This window comes from Engraulis encrasicolus, chromosome 1 (genome assembly GCF_034702125.1).
Source record: "Engraulis encrasicolus isolate BLACKSEA-1 chromosome 1, IST_EnEncr_1.0, whole genome shotgun sequence".
In the NCBI taxonomy this organism is placed as follows: Eukaryota; Metazoa; Chordata; class Actinopteri; order Clupeiformes; family Engraulidae; genus Engraulis; species Engraulis encrasicolus.
In genome coordinates this window covers 56,786,577-56,806,576 of record NC_085857.1, presented here as the reverse complement: position 1 = coordinate 56,806,576, position 20,000 = coordinate 56,786,577, and the positions used below count along the sequence as shown (strand labels likewise).

The window sequence follows — 20,000 nt, the reverse complement described above, 5'->3', positions numbered from 1 at the left end:
GCACATAACTGGTACGCAGGTGCGCATGCGCACCAAAAATTAGCAATGCGTACTGCCACCTCGGTCACTACGGCGCACTTGCGTACTGACTATCTCAACAGACTGTTGATGTTGGTGAATGGTCAAACATGTCCAAAAAGAAACAGACAACAGTAGCCTAATCAGTTTCTTTGGAGTTTCGTCAACAGCAAAGAAAATTGAGTCAGAGATTTAAAAAAACAAAACTTTCCGAGAAGTGGCTCCAAGTGCCGTGGCTTGAGGCTAATAATGATGAGAGGACAGAAATGTAGTGCCAGTCCCTTGAAATGCAGAATCGTTCCTTATGTGGTAGTGAAAGCATGCGTGCCGTGTTGAACAGGTAAGGGACGCAATGAATGCCTAAAAATATCACTCGCATATCAACTGTAAATCTAACTACAGTCAGGGCGAGAGCGACCGAGTTGAGCTCCTGGCTCTCTCCTCCTCCCTCCATCATTATGGAATTGTGCCGTCTGTTAACTCCCAGAATGGACGCGCACCCCCGTCATTCTCATTGGCAACTCCGATGCATAGAAGTTAAAAACTGAAAGCATGCATCCATGCGCGTGGCTTCTTAAATGCACGCAGTTCCCGGCCAGCTCCACTTCTTAATTTCGTCAGGTTTTTCCCACCATATTCCAAACGGACACCGCATACAAGTTATTCCCCTTCTGTGCATCAGTTAACAGGCATGACGGCGAAATCGGCAAAAATAGATGAAATCCAGACAATAAACACTTAACTTGAAGATTACCTGTACCATATGTAGGCTAATTAAGATTTAAAGAATACCAAACTAACAACACATTTGATTAGGCTACCTTTCACCAGTTGCATTAGCCTTCAAACAGCATGTCAACATTCGTGGTGATAATGTTTTATCCTTCGACACTGCAGACAGTAGACTTTTTTTTTTCTTTTTTACCGCGGATGAGGTGCGTACCAAAACATATTTGCTGGTGCGCATATGAGTAACGGCCTAAACAAAGTTATGTGCACCCCTGCCTATATTCTATTGTATCAATTGTTTGTATTTACGTTAAGCTCAGTAACTCAGTTTCTATTTGCTTGATATACTTCCATGTAGAAAGCTATACACTCATCATACAGTTTAGACCTACGATATCATGATAAAGAAAAAAACGCTACAAAATAGGTGGCTAGTAGAATACCTGAATGGCTAGTGACTCGGGAAAACCACTAGCCACAGTGGCTGGTGGGTGAAAAAGTTAATGTCAAGGCCTGCTACACACAACATTTCCTCCGTCTTTTTGAAAGAAAATATTGTCATTTAGAGCATTTATCTGCAAAAAATAAAATAAAACACCATGGTCTAAACTACACAAAAGAGGCAATGTTTTCAGACCTAAAAAAATGCAAATAAATGCAAAGGTGATATTCACTTTAAAAGACATAAAGATTATGTTTTAACTCCGGAAGACTGCATACCTACAGTATACATAATAATATCAGAAAAACTGGAAATTTCAAAGTGGCCTTTTAATTTAGTTAGTAATTCAGCGTATGCGGCTAAGATCAGATGGCCGTTTAAAACACATGGGAGGGTGAATAGAAGGAGAGAGAGAGAGAGAGAGAGAGAGAGAGAGAGAGAGAGAGAGAGAGAGAGAGAGAGAGAGAGAGAAGGGGGTAAGGCTTGAATAGCAGCTCACATGAAAAATAGGTTTTTGTGTGTGCGTGTGTGTGTGTGTGTGCGCACGTGTATGTGTGTGTGTGTTTATAGAGAAGATCTTTTTGTTTCCATTTAAATGCAGATTTGGCCACTCCATTCATTATCATACAGAGATGCTTTCACACATACTCATGGGCTGTGTGTGTGTGTGTGTGTGTGTGTGTGTGTGTGTGTGTGTGTGTGTGTGTGTGTGTGTGTGTGTGTGTGTGTGTGTGTGTGTGTGTGCTCACACACTCCTCAGAGCAAGTGTCATTGCATGTGTGTGTGTGTGTGTTTGCTAAAGTGTGTATATTGACATGAGTGTGAAAGCCTTCCTACGCCCTATGTGAAAATTTGACCAAGTGTGTGTGTGTGTGTGTGTGTGTGTGTGTGTGTGTGTGTGTGTGTGTGTGTGTGTGTGTGTGTGTGTCTGTTGAAGTGTGTATATTTAGATATGAGCGTGAAACATGAGTTGGTGCGTGTGTGTGCTTGCCTCGACCTTGTCATTTACAACATGCACGCACGCACACACGCAGACACAGACACACAGACAAACACACACCTCATATCCTCTAATCCTTGATTAAGCTTTGGCTCGGCATTAAGCCAATCAAATACCTGATTAGCCAAAACAATCACACACACACACACACACACAAAAACCACCTGCTGTTGCTGTGTGTTTCTTAAATATCACGGCTCATCACAGAGTTACAGACACACACACACAGCTCATATCAGATCATTGCACACATAAATAGCAATGGTGCACACACACACACACAAACGCACAGACATACACACATATAATCAGTATCGGATACCCTTATCACTGTTAATCAAAATTGATCAGTTTCTCTCTCTTCACACACACACATACGCATTCATGATAACAGACTACTAAAGACGAGATGGGGAGAAAAGGTACATAAGCCTGTGTGTGTGTGTGTGTGTGTGTGTGTGTGTGTGTGTGTGTGTGTGTGTGTGTTTAATAGATATCGCCAGCAAATTGTCTTCGGGTAGACCAGTCACAGGTAGGGGCACTGATAAAACACACACACGCACACGCACGCGCACGCACACGCACACACGCACGCACGCGCACACACAAACAATCTGTGGTGACCGTTGACTCCGCAAATTCATCTGCAACCGACACTTTCCAAATTCTGTGAAGGCGTGATCTTATTTTGTTTCCCCTGACTGCCACGAGCGTAACTCATAGAACGCTGATTATATATCTTTAAAAAAAAAAAAATCCCAGCATGTGATTGGAGAAACCACCAATATGACATTTTTAATGAGGCGTTACCAAAGAGGGTAGAGTAATAAAGAGGATTCAAACCACGCCCACCCAATGCAAAAGAGTGTGCTCAAGTTGGGTCCCCTAAGGGGGCCTTGTCCCCTCCTTCTCTTTTTTAGGTGTTTGCACAAGAAGTCATCTACAGCGCTAAGGGGACTTCATTTATTCAATTTATTCTCAACCTCAGGTCTCTGAAGCTCAGGTGTCCTAAAGGGGCGTTCACCCGACATCATATCAACCATGAACCCACGCAAAGCAGCTGGCCCAGACAACATACCTGGCCGAGTGTTGAAGGATTGTGCAGAAGAGCTGAAGGATGTCTTCACAGACATCTTTAACATCTCTCTGGAGCAAGCAGTCATCCCATCACTTTTCAAAGCTGCTACCATCATACCCGTGCCGAAGAAATCATCACCATCATGCTTCAATGACTACCGTCCTGTAGCACTGACGCCCATAATCATGAAGTGCTTCGAACGGCTAGTCCTGTCACACATCAAAGCCACCCTACCCCCCACCCTGGACCCCTACCAGTTCGCATACCGAGCCAAGCGATCCACGGAGGATGCAATCTGCTCTGCCCTCCATCCAGCCCTCACCCACTTGGACAATAAAGACTCATATGTGAGAATGCTGTTCATTGACTTCAGTTCAGCATTCAATACCATAATACCACAACAACTCATCAGAAAACTGGACAAACTAGGTTTCAGCACCTCCCTCTGCAACTGGCTGCTGGACTTCCTGATGCAGAGACCACAAGCAGTACGGGTAGGGAATAACACCTCAAGCACCCTGACCCTGAGCACGGGGGCTCCGCAAGGTTGTGTTCTCAGCCCCCTGCTGTTCACGCTGCTGACACATGACTGCACAACGACCCACAGCACTAACCATCTAGTGAAGTTTGCGGATGATACAACACTGGTGGGCCTCATCACTAAGGGCGATGAGACCCACTACAGAGAAGAAGTAGACCTGCTGGCCAGATGGTGCAAAGACAACAACCTCCTGCTGAATGTCAACAAGACCAAGGAGATTGTTGTCAACTTTCAGAGGGTCCAAAAACAACTGCCACCACTGACCATCGACGGTGATGCTGTGGAGAGAGTGAGCAGCACCAAGTTCCTTGGAGTGCACATCAGCGACGACCTCTCTTGGACCACCAACACTACATCACTGGCGAAGAAGGCCCATCAGCGTCTCTACTTCTTGCGCAAACTAAAGAAGGCAAGTGCTACACCCTCCATCATGACAACATTCTACAGAGGAACCATAGAGAGCGTCGTGTCCAGCTGCATCACAGTGTGGGGAGGAAGCTGCACGGAGAAAAACAGGAAGACACTCCAGCGTGTTGTGAACACAGCGAAGAAGATCATTGGAGTACCACTCCCCTCCCTGCAGGACATTTACACCGCACGCCTCACCCGAAAAGCACTGATGATCATCAAAGACACAAGCCACCCTGCACACAAACTGTTCAGCCTCCTGCCCTCTGGAAAGAGGTACAGGCGCCTCCGTTCCCGTACCACCAGGCTTGCAAGCAGCACGATGCATCAAGCAATCAAGATACTGAACACTCAACCCACTCTCCCTTCACTGTCAGCCTCTAGCCAGCCAGGCCACTGACAACGCTCCCCCCCCCCCCTCATCCCCACCACCATATCTGCGACTGAACATTCCACCTGCACTACTACATCTGTGACTGAACTTTCAACCTGCACTAACTCAAAACATGCACACACACACACACACACACACACACACACACACACACACACACACACACACACACACACACACACACACACGCACACGCACACGCACACTGCACTTTCTGCACTAAACCCAAACATACACACACTGACACACAACTCATACTCACACACATACACACACGCACACACACACACATACACAGGTACACACACACAGACGCAAACCGCACTTTCTACCTGCACTAAACACACACACACACACACACACACACACACACACACACACACACACACACACACACACACACACACACACACACACACACACACACACACACACACACACACACACACACACACACACACACGCACACACACACACACGCACACAAAACACATACAAACACACACACACACACACATACTGCTGCTGGTGTATTTAATAAAACCTTTTTTAATTATTTATTTTCTTCAAATGCTACTATTACTATGTCAGAACGCTATAAAGGACTTTTAAAAAAAGCACAACAAAATACCTCCTCTTAATGTATGTTCTCTACAAGTCTTCTGTTGTCCAGTCTTGCACTTTAAATGTCTGTATGAGCAATGTCTACGTCCATACTGTCTATGTCCATGTATGAGTACTGTCTATGTCTATACTGTCTATGTCCTTACCTAGATTAGTCTATGTCTGCATGGGAGAGCAAGAAACGCAATTTCAAATTCTTTGTATGACCAGTGCATGTAAAGAAATTGACAATAAACTTGACTTGACTTGACTTGATATGGATTCCGGAAAAGAACTGGTATGACGAATATCTGTCTATAAGCTAAATTAACTACTCACAGATTCAAAAAGACAGTTGAAATTACAAAATCAATGTCCACGAGTGAGTCCATGCGAGCGGCCACTGTTGTCTGAAACAACTGTCACGTTACACTGATTTTTTTCCCCTTCTCCACTACGTTTCATCTTTGACTAAGTGCCTAGCCACACGGGAATGTTTTTCTAAGCAAATGAGAACGTTCCCCTGGCCTAGCCATATGAAATCACCCAGAACGGTAGACCAAAACAAGTTTTTTTGAAAACGGGTTCCAGAGTGGGAAAATCGAGGAACGCAGTCGCTTGCGTTGCCATTGTTCCAGCCGAAACGGATTTGTTTACATCCGCGTCACAGCCACATGGCCAAAAACAGTGAGGTATCCTCGCAGTGACCACTAGCTTTGCAAAACATTAATTCCATTCACAATGGCATCATCAGACAACTGTTTGTGTGGACTGTGGAGGCTCTCTTTCATTTCTACCATGGTCAATATTTTAAGTTTCAAACTGCCCTGTGTGGGTCACTCATGTTCAAAATCCCCAGTCCATAATGGGGCCGTGTAGGTTATCTGATAAAGAAAAAAACCCTGAGAAACACGAAGCAAAGCTTCATATTATCTTTTAACAGCGCACCCAAACAGTTATCAGTAATGCATATGTCTTTAGAGACTAGTTGAAATAGGGAGCTTAATGGGCAAAAAGAGGAGGAGACATAAGCGGTGTACGTGAGCGCGCAGCAGCCTCCACAGAGGAGGGAGGAAAAACCTGCCCCGACATTGGTCTTCAACGCCTTAGTTTAAACTTCTCAAATTAAAAAAGCAGCATAAAGTGTAGATAACACAATCAACAGATGCATAAATAGCAATGATTCGCTACTCTAGACACTCCACAAGCTACACAAGGTACCACATGCGCAAAGCTGGTAGCATATTAATTTTTCCACGTAGCACTCACTTCAGCATAATGAAAAATAACAACTATGCGATGCTGGTTTTGAAAATAATTCGGCTAGCAGCAAATGCTAGTGCACATGTTGGGAGAAGAAATTCCTTTAGTAACTTGACATGCTCCTCCTGCATCCAAAACATCATACTTAACTAATGAAAGGAGTAAGGACATCAGATTACATAAACTTCCTGAGGGCCAACCAGTTACATGTAGACTGTAAACTCCTTGGTGATTGTTCTAATGTCTTCCAAAATATTCCAGAGGCTGCAGCATGCATGCTTATTCTTGTAAGAGCAACTTTGTTACGAAGCATGGTGCTAAGCAGCATGATTCAACACAAGCTGTTGTTTTATCTAACTTGTCTCTGTGGCATCTGGTGTTCAATTATGCAGCTTGCATATTCTGATATTCTGAACCTGCTATACAGGTATTTACGCGCTTGTGGAGAATAAAGCGCATAACAAAACCGTTGCCCGCTTTTTACAAAGAGGGGGAATAACGCTATTTTTTGGTTAAACTATCCGTCGCTTAAAATGGACTGAACTTCGGAATGGGAGAGGCTAGAAATGTACCGTTTTTAGCAATAAAAAGCTGAGATCTTCAGCTGTGAAACAAGCCCTGTCATGTGTGTAGATCTAAAGCAAAATATGCTGTGTCTGTTCAAAAAATTCTAAACTTGCTGGCACTGTCTGAGACTGGTGTAACGTCCCATAGAAAACCTGCTGGCTGTATTCAATACAAATAACGCACCGACCTGTTGCGCATAAAACAAATGTCAGAAGGGCTAACCTCGACATTAAGGAGATTTAATTTGAAAGGTCTACAAATAACCTAGTTCTGAATCTCATGTAGCAAGCTTGCTGCATCCACTCAACAGAAGTGTAGGCTACCCTTCGTGACAGGTCATTTGCATTATAAGAGTATGGACAATCACAGCCATTGGCGAATACATTGTTCTCAACAACTTCACATTAAGAAATGTGTATTCTGAATGTGTTCGTCATCGTTTTCAGCACACATGCCTGTCGTTGTCATCAGGACCTGATCTTTTCACTGAAACATGCTGTATGGTTGCAACTCGGTTTGAAAAAAAGTTGTGTTGCTATGTCATCTGGCCGGGGCCTAAATCACGTCTCTGAAAAATCCTGCGATCCCGATTGGTTTGGCTGCGTGGTGGCTCGAGAGCTGGGCGAATCTACATGCACTCAAATCCTTAAGAAGTGGATACACACCGATCTACATCACGTCCCCCTGCGCCCCCTCTAGGCCATCGTGCGTCAGTGCTCTCATTGGGCACTTAAGGTGAATTCAGGCCAACTGAGCCCGTTCCCCTACCCTAAACGGGAACTAGCCGTCGTGTTCACTCCACAGAACTTAGCGTTGGCGAACCAGAAAATACTTGGTTTTTCTCTGCAAACTGTGACGACAAACGTGGCCGTCAGTAGGTTCATCCGCACAGAAAAAGTTCAGAGCCTGGCATGAACACGGGCGGTTCGCAGATAAGCACTTTAGTGCTGAACGTTACTGGTGCGGGCACCGGCACCGGCTCCCTTCTGGTCGGCCTGAAAACCCCATTTGTGAAAAAAATGAACTGAGATCCTTGAGTAAGTTCACGAAGCAGAGCGAAAACGCAAAAGGGTCTGGTGAGCGCCAGGGTGAGAAGGGACTGTTAGCATGAAACATTCCAATAAAAACATTCCATAAAGACACAACTATTCTATCCATTTCTCAGCAGTCATTTGTATGGTTGATAACTGTGTTTTACAATTTAGCAATATTAAGGGACAAAGAAATGTTTGGCGTGTGTGTGTGTGTGTGTGTGTGTGTGTGTGTGTGTGTGTGTGTGTGTGTGTGTGTGTGTGTGTGTGGACTATGGTCGTGCCTAAAGGGGGTTCCAGCAGAATAAGTTTGGGACCCGCTGGTCTATATGGACATATAAAGATGTGTGTGTGCCACTTTACATGCATGGATGCAAAGACACATCAGCTTTGAGTGTGTGTGTGTGTGTGTGTGTGTGTGTGTGTGTGTGTGTGTGTGTGTGTGTGTGTGTGTGTGTGTGTGTGTGTGTGACCGTATGACGTAAGCGTTTTTTATAGCAGAATGGGATCAAAGGTGGGGCCACTCAAAACACATGGAGATACACACACAGACACACGCACACACGTACACACACACCATTAATATTGATGCATGTGTTTCTATTCCAAAGAGGACACAGGAAGCCATGAATAAGACATGTAAACACACACACAGAAACACACACACGGCGTGCACACACACGCACACGCACGCACACAGATACACGCACCGAGCACACACACACACAGGCACACACACACACACAGGCACACACACAGACACACAGCGTGCACATGAGACAAACATCCATTCTCTTTCGCTGTGCACAGAGACAGAGCAAATGAGTGCAGAAAAAAAAGACAGTACCACACACAAACATTGTCAGGCAGACGGTTGCTGTGTCTGTGTGGTGTGTCTGTATGCTCATTTGCGTACATGGTCAGACAGATGTGGCCTAAGGTTTGTGTGTGTGTGTGTGTGTGTGTGTGTGTGTGTGTGTGTGTGTGTGTGTGTGTGTGTGTGTGTGTGTGTGTGTGTGTGTGTGTGTGTGTGTGTGTGTGTGTGTGTGTGTGTGTGTGTGTCTGCTTGAGAGCACGTGTTCGACAGCTGTGGCCTAGTAGACAATAAAGAGACCAAAGAAGAGAGGCGAGGGTTGGCACGGAGAGGTGTTAGCAAAGAGTTAGCAAAGAGAGATGAGGGTTAGCAAAGAGAGGTGAGGATTAGCAAATTGGGTTTAAACCACTTCACCGGGGTAGAGGGAACTGGCCTAAAAACTTTGATGGCAGTAGCTCTGTACGAATTACACCTACACCACCTGTCTAAGGGAGTGGAGTCAACTTCACCCTTGCAAGTAGAGGATGTGTCATGTGACCTTTCAAAAAAAATGAGTGAGTGTGATGAGTGTGTGTGTGTTTTTTAAATGCTTGACTTGTTTTTTCTTTATCACTGTGTTGGACATTGTTGCCAGTGTTGCAACTGTACACTGCACCTAGATGTCTTGCTTTATTATCCAATTTGCCTTGTTACCTTCCTATTATTTAACACATTCACTACCAAGTCACGTAAAAATACGTTTAGCCTCCCATGCGTTGGCTACCAAACCGTAAAATTACGTTTTTACTTTTTTTTTTATTGGATTCTGAATCTACACATTCTAATGCACATTCTGTGTGAGTTTCGTAATAATGTGATGAACAGAACTGACATAGATCATGAAAACACCTACAAAGTCAAAAGTCCTAAAAAGTCAGGATCTGGATATTTCATCATCTGTGCATTTTATTACACACAGTATTTGAGTTTTATTATAGCGAATCAAACCACTTCCTGATCATGTCACGTCACGTCTCCATTTACTTCAGAGATTCTTTAAGTATAGAGATATGCCAACATAATAGGTTTCTATGGGCACCTAACATGACCAGGTTCCGGTCTGCCTAAAGGGGCGTGTCATAATGCTCCTAGCATTGAATAGAACAGTCCTCAGGTCTGCCTAGGTCTGCCTAAAGGGGGATTTCCCCCCCCCAATAATAGAACCCGGAAACAATGGGCCAATGGAACCTCTCTCTCTCTCTACTCTCTCTGTTTACTTCCTAGAGCATCAAAACAAAACATGTCCTGTCAGCACAGCCCTTGCTAGCTAGCCTGTTCCTAAACATATGATGGAAGGATAAGGTTTGTTGCCATCAAGATGGGTGTAAAATGGAAGGTTGTAATGAAAAACAGCAGGTCAAGCAGTCCAGTGGCCGTGTTCTTTTCTTTGAAGGCCTCATTTTTTCCTGCTAATTCAAATGAATAGAGGAAAAATAAATGAGGCCTTCAATGAAAAGAACAGTGTCCCTAAAGTCAAATATGGCAGTTTCCCTTATGTTTTGAGGTTGCTTTGCTGCCTCTGGCACTGGACTACTTGACCGTGTGCATGGAATTATTAAGTCTGTAGACTATCAACAAATTTTGCAGCATAATGTAAGAGTCCACCCCTGAATCCCATAGAAAACCTATGGAGAGATCTCAAAACGGCAATGTGGTCAAGGATGGTCTAAAATTCCAGCAGAGCGCTGTAGCAAACTCATTGATGGTTATCAGAAGTGGTTGTTCGCAGTTATTTTGTCTAAAGGTTGTGCTACCAAGTATTAGGCTGAGGGTGTCAATACTGCTGTCCGGCCCATTTTTGGAGTTTTGTGTAAAATGGTCATTCATTTGACTTTTTTAAATTCTCTTTTGTGTTTTTACATTGCAAGAGAAACAAATGAAGATATTAATAACACAGCATTTGTGATTGCAATCATTTTCTGGAAGAAATTGAGTATTATCTGACAGAATTGAAGGGGTGCCAATACTTTTGGCCAGCACTGTAGCTAGCATTTCAGATGATGTGGCCTGACCAGGTGATTTTTGCATCGGAATAGTTTACTTGGAAGCTACTGGAGTTGTTCCTCGGGCGTGAAAATGCTAGCCTGAGTATCATCCTCCGTAGTGACCGCGCTGGCTCAATACTTTCGCTTGCTGACCACGGAGTCTGACCCTGCAGCCACCCCCGGCAGTTGGAATTCAGATATTCGTTCAGTATCTGAATAGCCAATAGGCTCGCTGATAGTCTAAGCCCCTCCCCAAGCCCTCTTACATATTCAACTGAAATACAACAACTTGATGATGGCGATGTGATGTCTGTAACCAGGACATTTGATAGTGCTTGGTGTAAACTGGGACATTGCCGTCCGCCAAGACCTTTGACGGGCTTTCGGCACTGACACTGCGCAGCTCTTGGGCAGTCACACTGGGCGTTTCTCTTCTGTTCACTTTAATGGTTTTAGTTGACAGTTAATATCTTCATAACAAGGTTGGAACAAGCGCAGCCCCATTTCAGTGTTACTTTTTTTGCTGTCACACTCGACGCATATACACAGACACAAACTGGGAAGGAGAGAGGGTGGGGGCTGCTCCGTGGGCTGTGCATTTGGCGCATATTAAACAACGCAACTAGTAGTTTCCCAATAAAATTTGAATCATAATGCCGTGGATCCAATACTATAATATCATATAATATTGTCCTTAAGTCTGAGCGATGCATTGATTATTTGTTTAGGGTACGTTTTCTGCCAGCTAAATGCAAGGGGGAAGGGGGCTATATTAGCAAACAAGACGATTGCACAGTTAGCCTGCTAATTTTAAATATGATCACCTGGAGCTAATAGCCTTCACATGGCTTAATCCATCCCTGTTATCAGTCCGCTTGAGGTTTTTGCTTCGGGAAAGTGAAAAAATGAGGTCCTAATTAATCTTCAGATGGTGTCGGACCCTGACGGTGCCATAGGCACACGTTGTATGTCTCCCTGAAATCGTAGGTTTTTGACCATTGACAGTAAATGTTTTTGACGGACCTCGACAAGTTCTACACTCCTTAGTTACCGTTGCTGAGCTCGGATTGGTTGGCGGCCGTTTGTGGGAGGGGTTTTGCGAAAGGCTAATTCCCTCATTAAGTGAGATAATTTCCAACTGCCGGGGGTGGCTGCAGGGTCAGACTCCGTGGTCAGCAAGCGAAAGTATTGAGCCAGCGCGGTCACTACGGAGGATGATACTCAGGCTATGAAAATGCATTTAGACCCTGTTGACGGTAACGTGATGGTAATTGCTCCTTGTAAGTCGCTATGAACAAAGGCGTCTGCTAAATACCAATGTAATATAATGTAATGTGTGTGTGTGTGTGTACCTTAAACAGTAGTGTGTCGTCCATGTGCTCTGCGTAGACTGACGTGAGCCTGTATTGGTTCTCCGTAGTGATGTCGATCTGGAATCCCGTTAGAACGTAGCAGGCGGTGCGGAACTCTTGGATCTTCCGCTGGAACACTTCCTTCAAACGCTGATTCTTCAGTTCCGCACTCTCCACCGCCTTACGGAGATCTGGACACGAACACACACACAGTTAGCATACATCAAAACACTTTCAAATGCTGGTTCTGAAGTACTGCACTCTCCACACACACGCACGCACGCACGCACGCACACACACAGACAGTTTGTGTACATTGGAACACTTCCTTCAAGTTCCGCACTCGTCTTAAGACAGAAACACACACATGTACACACACACAGAAGAAAAACACACACTCACACAGCTAGTGTACATTGGAACACTTCCTTCAAACCTTCAGACGCTGGTTCTTCTGCACACCACACACACACGCACGCACAGTTAATGTACTTTGGAAAGAGAGTGACTGGAAAACAAATGGCAAAAATAAGAGAATAGAACAGAAAAAAGGAAAGGAACAGAACAGAGATACAGACAGACAGAATGAGAAAGAAAAATTAGGCAAAAAAAGAGAAAATGAGCAAAAAATGAGAGAGAAAAAGACGGGGGGAGAGGGAGAGTGAGAGAGAGAGAGAAGAGGGAACAGAGAGAGAGAGAGCAATAGAGAGAGGATGATGGAGAGAAAGAATGAGAAAGAGAGAGATAGACAGACAGATTGAGAAAGAAAATGAGCAAAATATGAGAAAAAGATCAAGAGAGAGAGAATATGAAAGAGAGAGAATGTGTGTGTGTGTGTGTGTGAGAGAGCGAGAGAGAGAGAGAGAAAGAGAGAGAGGGAGGGAGGGGGGAAGAGAAAATGAGAGAAAACGAGCGAAACATGATAAATGTGTTTCATTATTCTGGGATCAATTTGTGGTAATTATTAAAACATTAAAGCCGCGAGCGGCGATGACGGGCCCTCGCACCTACGGTTCAAGGCATATCGCCCGAAATCCCGTCACATCCAGCCCAAAACAAAAATGGAGTCTCTACGACGTTCGGTTCATGAGATAAAGATATTTAAGAAATCCACTTTTACTGCAGTTCATTTACCTACCATATGGTGGCGCTATATCAGGTTGCCATAGTAGGCATATAGAAAAAGGTTTATACTCATTATATGCATGAACACATGCATTTGCACTGTTTTAAAAACACTGCAAACTAAAATAGTGGCCAACTTCCTGTTTCAATAAGAGGTCCAATTATCTCACTTCCTGTTGGGCGTGGCCATGTCACTGCATGACATTTTTTTTCCTTTTAGTCAGATATACATCCATAAAAATTTTGAAGCCCGTAGCTTGAACTTAATGCTGAACCCGCCCCATAGGCCCATGACTTAAGGGGGCGCTACAGAGCCCATGTACCGAGTTAGGGGCGGGGCTTGTTTGGAGAGGTACGTGCTACCCTACCAAACAGCTGTGCGAAGTAACTTTGAAAGATATGCATGGCAACCCCCTCAGAAAGGGCACATTTTCTGTGATTTTTTCACCAGAATTCATCAAGCCGCCATCTTGTTTTCTTAAAACATATTGAAAATTCCTTCACAAAATATCATCTCCAATGTCTTAAGATCATTTGCAAATTGGAACAAAACCAAACAAGTGTATGGTTCAGGAGGATTACTTCAAAGTACATGGTATGACAATTTGGGCATATGTCAAAAGTTCAACTTCAAGTCCAATTACCTCACTTCCTGATGGGTGTGGCCATGGCCTCCTGTAGACTTTTTTGCAACTCTTAGTGAGATACACACCCAAAAAAAATTTGGAGTCCGTAGCTTCAACTTTATGCCGGTCCAGGCCCATAGGCCCAGGATTTAGGGGGGCGCTACAGAGCCCATGTTTTGAATTAGGGGTGGGGCTTGTTTGGAGAGGTACATGCTGCCTTACCAAACACCTGTGCAAAGCAATGTTGAAAGATATGCATGGCAACCCCCTCAGAAAGGGCACAGTAGAAGCACATTTTCTGTGATTTTTTCATCAGACTTCAGCAAGCCGCCATCTTGTTTTCTTACAACATATTAAAAATTCCTTCGCAATATATCATCTGCGATGTCTTAAGATCATTTACAAATTGAAACGAAACCAAACAAGGGTACCGTTCAGGAGGAGTACATCAAAGTTCATGGTTTGGCAATTTCGTCGTATGTCAAAAGTTGACAAAAGTTCAACTTTAAGTCCAATTACCTCACTTCCTGTTGGGTGTGGCCATGTTATCCTAAAGGCTTTTTTGTTCGGCTTAGTGAGATTAACACCCCCAAAAAATTTGGAGTCCCTAGCTTCAACTTTATGCCAGTCCCGGCCCATAGGCCCATGACTTGAGGGGGCGCTACAGAGCCCCTGGACCGATTTAGGGGCGGCGCTTTTTTGGAGTCCTTCGTGCCATGATACCGAACACCTGTGCCGAGTTTCGTTCAAAGTTACGCATGGCAACCCCCTCAAAAACGGGCCAACGTGCGGTAAGGAGACAAATAATAATAAAAAAAATAATAAAAAACATTGCAAGAACAATAGGGCCTCGCACCCTCCGGTGCTCGGGCCCTAATAATGACTCCATCACACACACACACCTACAGCTACTCCCCTGAGAGAGTGCTGGTGTGTGTATCAGTGTGTGTGTATGTCTATGCATGTGTGTGCGTGTGTGTGTGTCTGCATGTACACGCGTATGAATGTGAGACAGACAGAGAGAGACAGAGACAGAGAGAGATGGGGAGAGAGAACAAACATGCACGTGTGTGTGTGTACGTGTGCACGTACTTTGTGTGTGTGTGTGTGTGTGTGTGTGTGTGTGTGTGTGTGTGTGTGTGACTGTGCACGTGAAGATGTGTGTATGAAGAACAGAGGGAAGTGGACAGCTTTTATATAGATGGACCGTGTGTGTGTGTGTCCGCGCATACAGTAAAGCAGAGTGCTATAGCTGTGTGTGTGTCCACTGAAGAGAGTGTGTCGCACATGCAGTAAAGTGGAGTGCTGTAATAGCTGTGTGTGTGTGTGTGTGTGTGTGTGTGTGTGTGTGTGTGTGTGTGTGTGTGTGTGTGTGTGTGTGTGTGTGTGTGTGTGTGTGTGTGTGTGTGTGTGTGTGTGTGTGTGTGTGTGTGGTAAATGAACTGCATTTATGTACAAAGTAGATGCTGCAGATGCTTTTTGGTGGACGGATGGATGTACAGCAATGAGTGTGTGTGTGTGTGTGTGTGTGTGTGTGTGTGTGTGTGTGTGTGTGTGTGTGTGTGTGTGTGTGTGTGTGTGTGTGTGTGTGTGTGTGTGTGTGTGTGTGTGTGTGCGTACATGTGTGTGTGAGTGCGGTAAAAGAGTGTATGTTGTGAAAGGGACGTAAATAGAGGAATGCATTTATGTACTGGGGAGATGCTATAGATGGTGTTTGGTGTGTGGATGGATGGATATGGATGGATGGATGGATGGACGGACAGACGGATGGATGGATACAGATGGATGAATGGATGGGTGTTTGGTGTATGGATGGATGGAAGGAAGGATGAAAGGGATGGATACACATGTCACAGCACACGTGTGTGTTATGAAAACAATTTGTTCCATTTCATTTCTGCTGACTACCAGGCGGGTGCTTTCAGTTCTGAATGATCGAGAATTCATTCATATTTTGATATTTTTATGGGTTATTGTGCCCCTCTTGATGACAAATTTCATTAGCGGGGCTGTAGTAGTCGAGTGTGATTCTTGAGTCTGTTTTTAGTAAGATGTTTTATAATAAGGGCTTTTGTGCCTTCATTGAGGTTATGACAGGAACTCGGTGGGGGTGGGGAGGGATGACCCAGGCCAGACTCGAACCCGGGTTCACAATAGACAGATAATCTGCTAGGCCTAGTTTCCAGTTAAAGTTTTCTCTGTTGATTACTGACCAGAAGGCCTATTAGAAGGAATTAAAACTTGGGGCCATGGACGCTGTTTTCCGAAATAGCAGATTTTCATGCATTTTCATCCGAAACTCATAGAACCGTGGTTACATACATAACCCTTGTTTTTGTCTTTGTCTGTGGGTGTGCAAGGTGCTTAATGTGTGTGAGTGTGTAAGAGGAGAGAAGGAGGGAGAGCGAGCGAGAGAGAGAGAGAGAGAGAGAGAGAGAGAGAGAGAGAGAGAGAGAGAGAGAGAGAGAGAGAGAGAGAGAGAGAGAGAGAGAGAGAGAGAGAGAGAGAGAGAGAGAGAGAGAGCAAAAAGGTGAGAGAATAAAATAGAGTGTATATCTAAGAGAGGAAGGAGGAAAGGATAGCTCAAGAAAAGGAGTGGAAAAGAGGAAGATGCAAGTGAAAGAAAAGAAAGAGGAAACGAGTGAAAGAGAAAAGAAAAAGAAAAGCTCAATTCTGAGTGAATCAATGTTTCATGAGTTGCAGAAAAGCAATAAAACCATTTACATTCGGCTCACACAGCAGCAACGCCAGAGTGTGTGCGCAAGTGTGTGTGTAAATGAAGTGTGCGAATAAGGTGTGTGTGTGAGAGAGAGTGAGAGTGAGAGTGAGAGAGAGTGAGAGTGAGAGTGAGAGTGAGAGAGTGAGAGAGAGAGAGAGAAAGTGTGTGTGCGTATGCGTGTGCGTGTGCGTATGCGTATGCGTGCGTGCGTAGAGAATGCAGCACTTGAAGAACTGCTATTTAACATAAGCGGATACAAATTCATTTTCTTCCAAGGAGAGGAGAGGTGCAGTGGTACTCCCAACGCTATTACAGGAGGACACACGCACACACCAGGGATGGAAATAAGCACCCGTCCACCTGCCAATGACGGGTGAATTTCACCTTTGGCAGGTGAAATAGGTCAACCTACCTGTCACCTTGACGGGTGAAATTTTGGCACCGTTCTGGTTGGCCTGAAAATAGTTGGCGTGCTACTATGTGGTATTGACTAGCTGCTACACTAATGGTAGGCTATCTACCGACGCAATGTCACCCGGCTTCCTCTAGTGGTCATAATATCATGACTGAGGTACCCTGAGCATGGTACCGTCCCACCGCACAGCTCCCTTGCACGGACCCGTGAGGCATAAATGCAATTTTGTTGTGTGCAGTGAGCTGTCCTCACCTGATGTCAAACAATATATTACAACTCTTCTTAACATGCTACTGAAAATACATACTTTTCCATATCACTTTTCCTTTTCTGATGCCCCATTACATACCCTGTTACATGGAGGAAAAAACAAAACAAAATAAAAAAAACAATAGACAATTGTTAAAACACTAGAATCATCAAGTATTTTGAATAACCATTTACCTGGGACATGCACTTTAAACAGAGGAATACATGACCGTGAGTGTGTGCGCGTGCGTGTCTACACGCAGAGGTGTGTTGCAGTGCGTGTGTGTGGTTATAAATGATCTTGATTCAAAAATGCTCCTCACAAATGTGTGTGTGTGTGTATAAACTACAGTCCTATTCCAGACACACACACGTACGTCCCTCAGGGCCGGTGGAGGAAATTGAATGTGACTATGCAGTTGGTTCAAACCCACTGGCTCTGTCACATTTGATCCAAAACACACACACGCACGCACAGGTCGCTTCAAAGCCATTTGCTTTGTCACCTCTCACAAACGCACACGCACACGCACACGCACACGCACACGCACACGCACACGCACACACACACACACACACACACACACACACACACACACACACACACACACACACACACACACACACACACACACACACACACACACACACACACACACAGCCCCTCCTCTGGTTTGAAAGCGATTTGCTCTGTCAGATCCCATCTGTCTGGTCCTGTGACTTTGTTTGTCTTTCATCTCTTTCTCTCTCTCCCTTTCTCTCTCCCTCGTCATCTCTCTCTTTCTCCCTCTCTTGCTCTCTTTCTTTCTCCCTTTCTCTTTCTGTTTCAGCAACTTTGTCCATCATCTCTCTCCATCTCTCCCCCTTCCCTTCCCTTCCCTTCCTCTCTCATCATTAGTTCTCCTCTGCTGTCTCTCTTTCTCTCTCCTTTTCTCTCTCTCTCCCTCTTTCTGTTCCAGCAACTTTGTCCGTCATCATTCTCCTCTCTCTCTTCTCTTCCCTCTGCTCTCTTATTCTCTCTCTTTCTGTTGCTGTGACTGTCATCCCTCTATCCATCTTTCTCTCTCTCTGTCCGATCTTTCGTTTTTCCTCTCATTCTCTTTCTGTTCCAGTGACTTTGTCTTCTCTATTCATCTGTTTCTCCCTCCACATCCCTTCATCTTCCTCTTCCCCCTCCCTCTTTGGACAGAATTCTCTCTCTCTCTCTCTCTTCCTCCCTCTCCCCATCTCTCCTTTCCTCTATAGCTTTCTCCCTCTCTACCAATCTGTCTGCCGGCACAGCTCTCTCCCTCTCTCTTCCCCAGTCATTTTCTCTATCCCCCTCTCAGGCAAAACCCCTACACCCCTCATCCTCCCTCTTCATCCCTCCCTCCCTCATCTCTCTCTCTCTCTTTTACCTCCCTCGTCTCCCCCACCCCAATCTCCCTCTCCCTCCCATTCCTCATCCGTCTCTCCCCATCTCTCTCTTCTCCCTCTTCCCCACCTCTCTCCCGTGTCTCTCTCTCTCTCTCTCTCTCTCTCTCTCTCTCTCTCTCTCTCTCTCTCTCTCTCTCTCTCTCTCTCTCTCTCTCTCTCTCTCTCTCTCTCTCTCCTCTCTCTCTCTCTCTCTCTCTCTCTCTCTCTCTCTCTCTCTCTCTCTCTCTCTCTCTCTCTCTCTCTCTCATCATTAGTTCTCCTCTTCTGTCTGACCTTGTGACCTCAACACTTAATTTAAAACTGCAAACACACACAGACACACACAGATACAACAAGAATGTTAGACACACATACACATATAGACATATACACAGACAGACTCCCACAGACACAGACACAGACACTCACACTCTAACCTCCCGTCTTCCCCTTGTAGTTGTGGCCTTGAGACGTGAGGCCAGACATCATTGAGGATAGAAGTTCAATTCAATTCAATATCATGGAAAAGTGCAATTCAAAAGTAATGTTGTCATTTACAAGCAACATGTTGAATAGGAAAACAGTCCCCCAAAAGTTGTTGTTGCTAGGCTGACAGCGAGCAGGGAGACTTTCCTTTCTTCTCCATGAAGGCGGGGCATCAGCGAAGAGCAAATGGAGGACGGGAGTTGAGGTAATGGAAAGTAGCCTAAAGGAAATGATGAAGGCATATGCTCCCAAAAAGTTTAAGAATGTTACTGATGTGCACCCATCCTCTACCTTGTTTAGAAAAGTATACATAGAGTGGAAAACTATTAAGTTTCCCCACGGTCAGCCTCGCCACAACAACTTTTGGGGGACTACTTTTCATTTATTATACTAATGGCAATAGAGAAAATTACATCAGAGCTTTGAGCTTTTGCGAGATATTGAAATACACTTCAGTCATTCGTGACGTTATCACAAGGCCAGAAGCAGGCAAAAGGGCAAAGTCCATATATTAGAAAGAACCGGGGCATCAGCGAAGCGCAAGTGGAGGACGGGAGTTGAGATAATGGAAAGTAACCGAAAGGAAATGATAAAGGTCTATACTGCCATACCAAACAAGAACACAATAACTACATATCTGGTCGAATTTGAGTTCAGACCGGAAATGGGCTTTAAAATACCTCCTTTGTCTGGTGTCAAAATGTTTTGGTTCAACTTTGTT

The 20,000-nt window shown here is 44.7% G+C and overlaps 1 protein-coding gene across 1 annotated transcript in view; it reads right to left on the bottom strand.

Moving 5' to 3' along the window:
• The window catches only part of mad1l1 (mitotic arrest deficient 1 like 1), a 61,525-nt gene that overhangs the window by 4,342 nt on the left and 37,183 nt on the right, over positions 1-20,000 (bottom strand). The window contains exon 18 of the mRNA XM_063206818.1: positions 12,265-12,455. Coding sequence (XP_063062888.1) covers positions 12,265-12,455 — 191 coding nt within the window. The remainder of the gene's footprint in view (positions 1-12,264; positions 12,456-20,000) is intronic.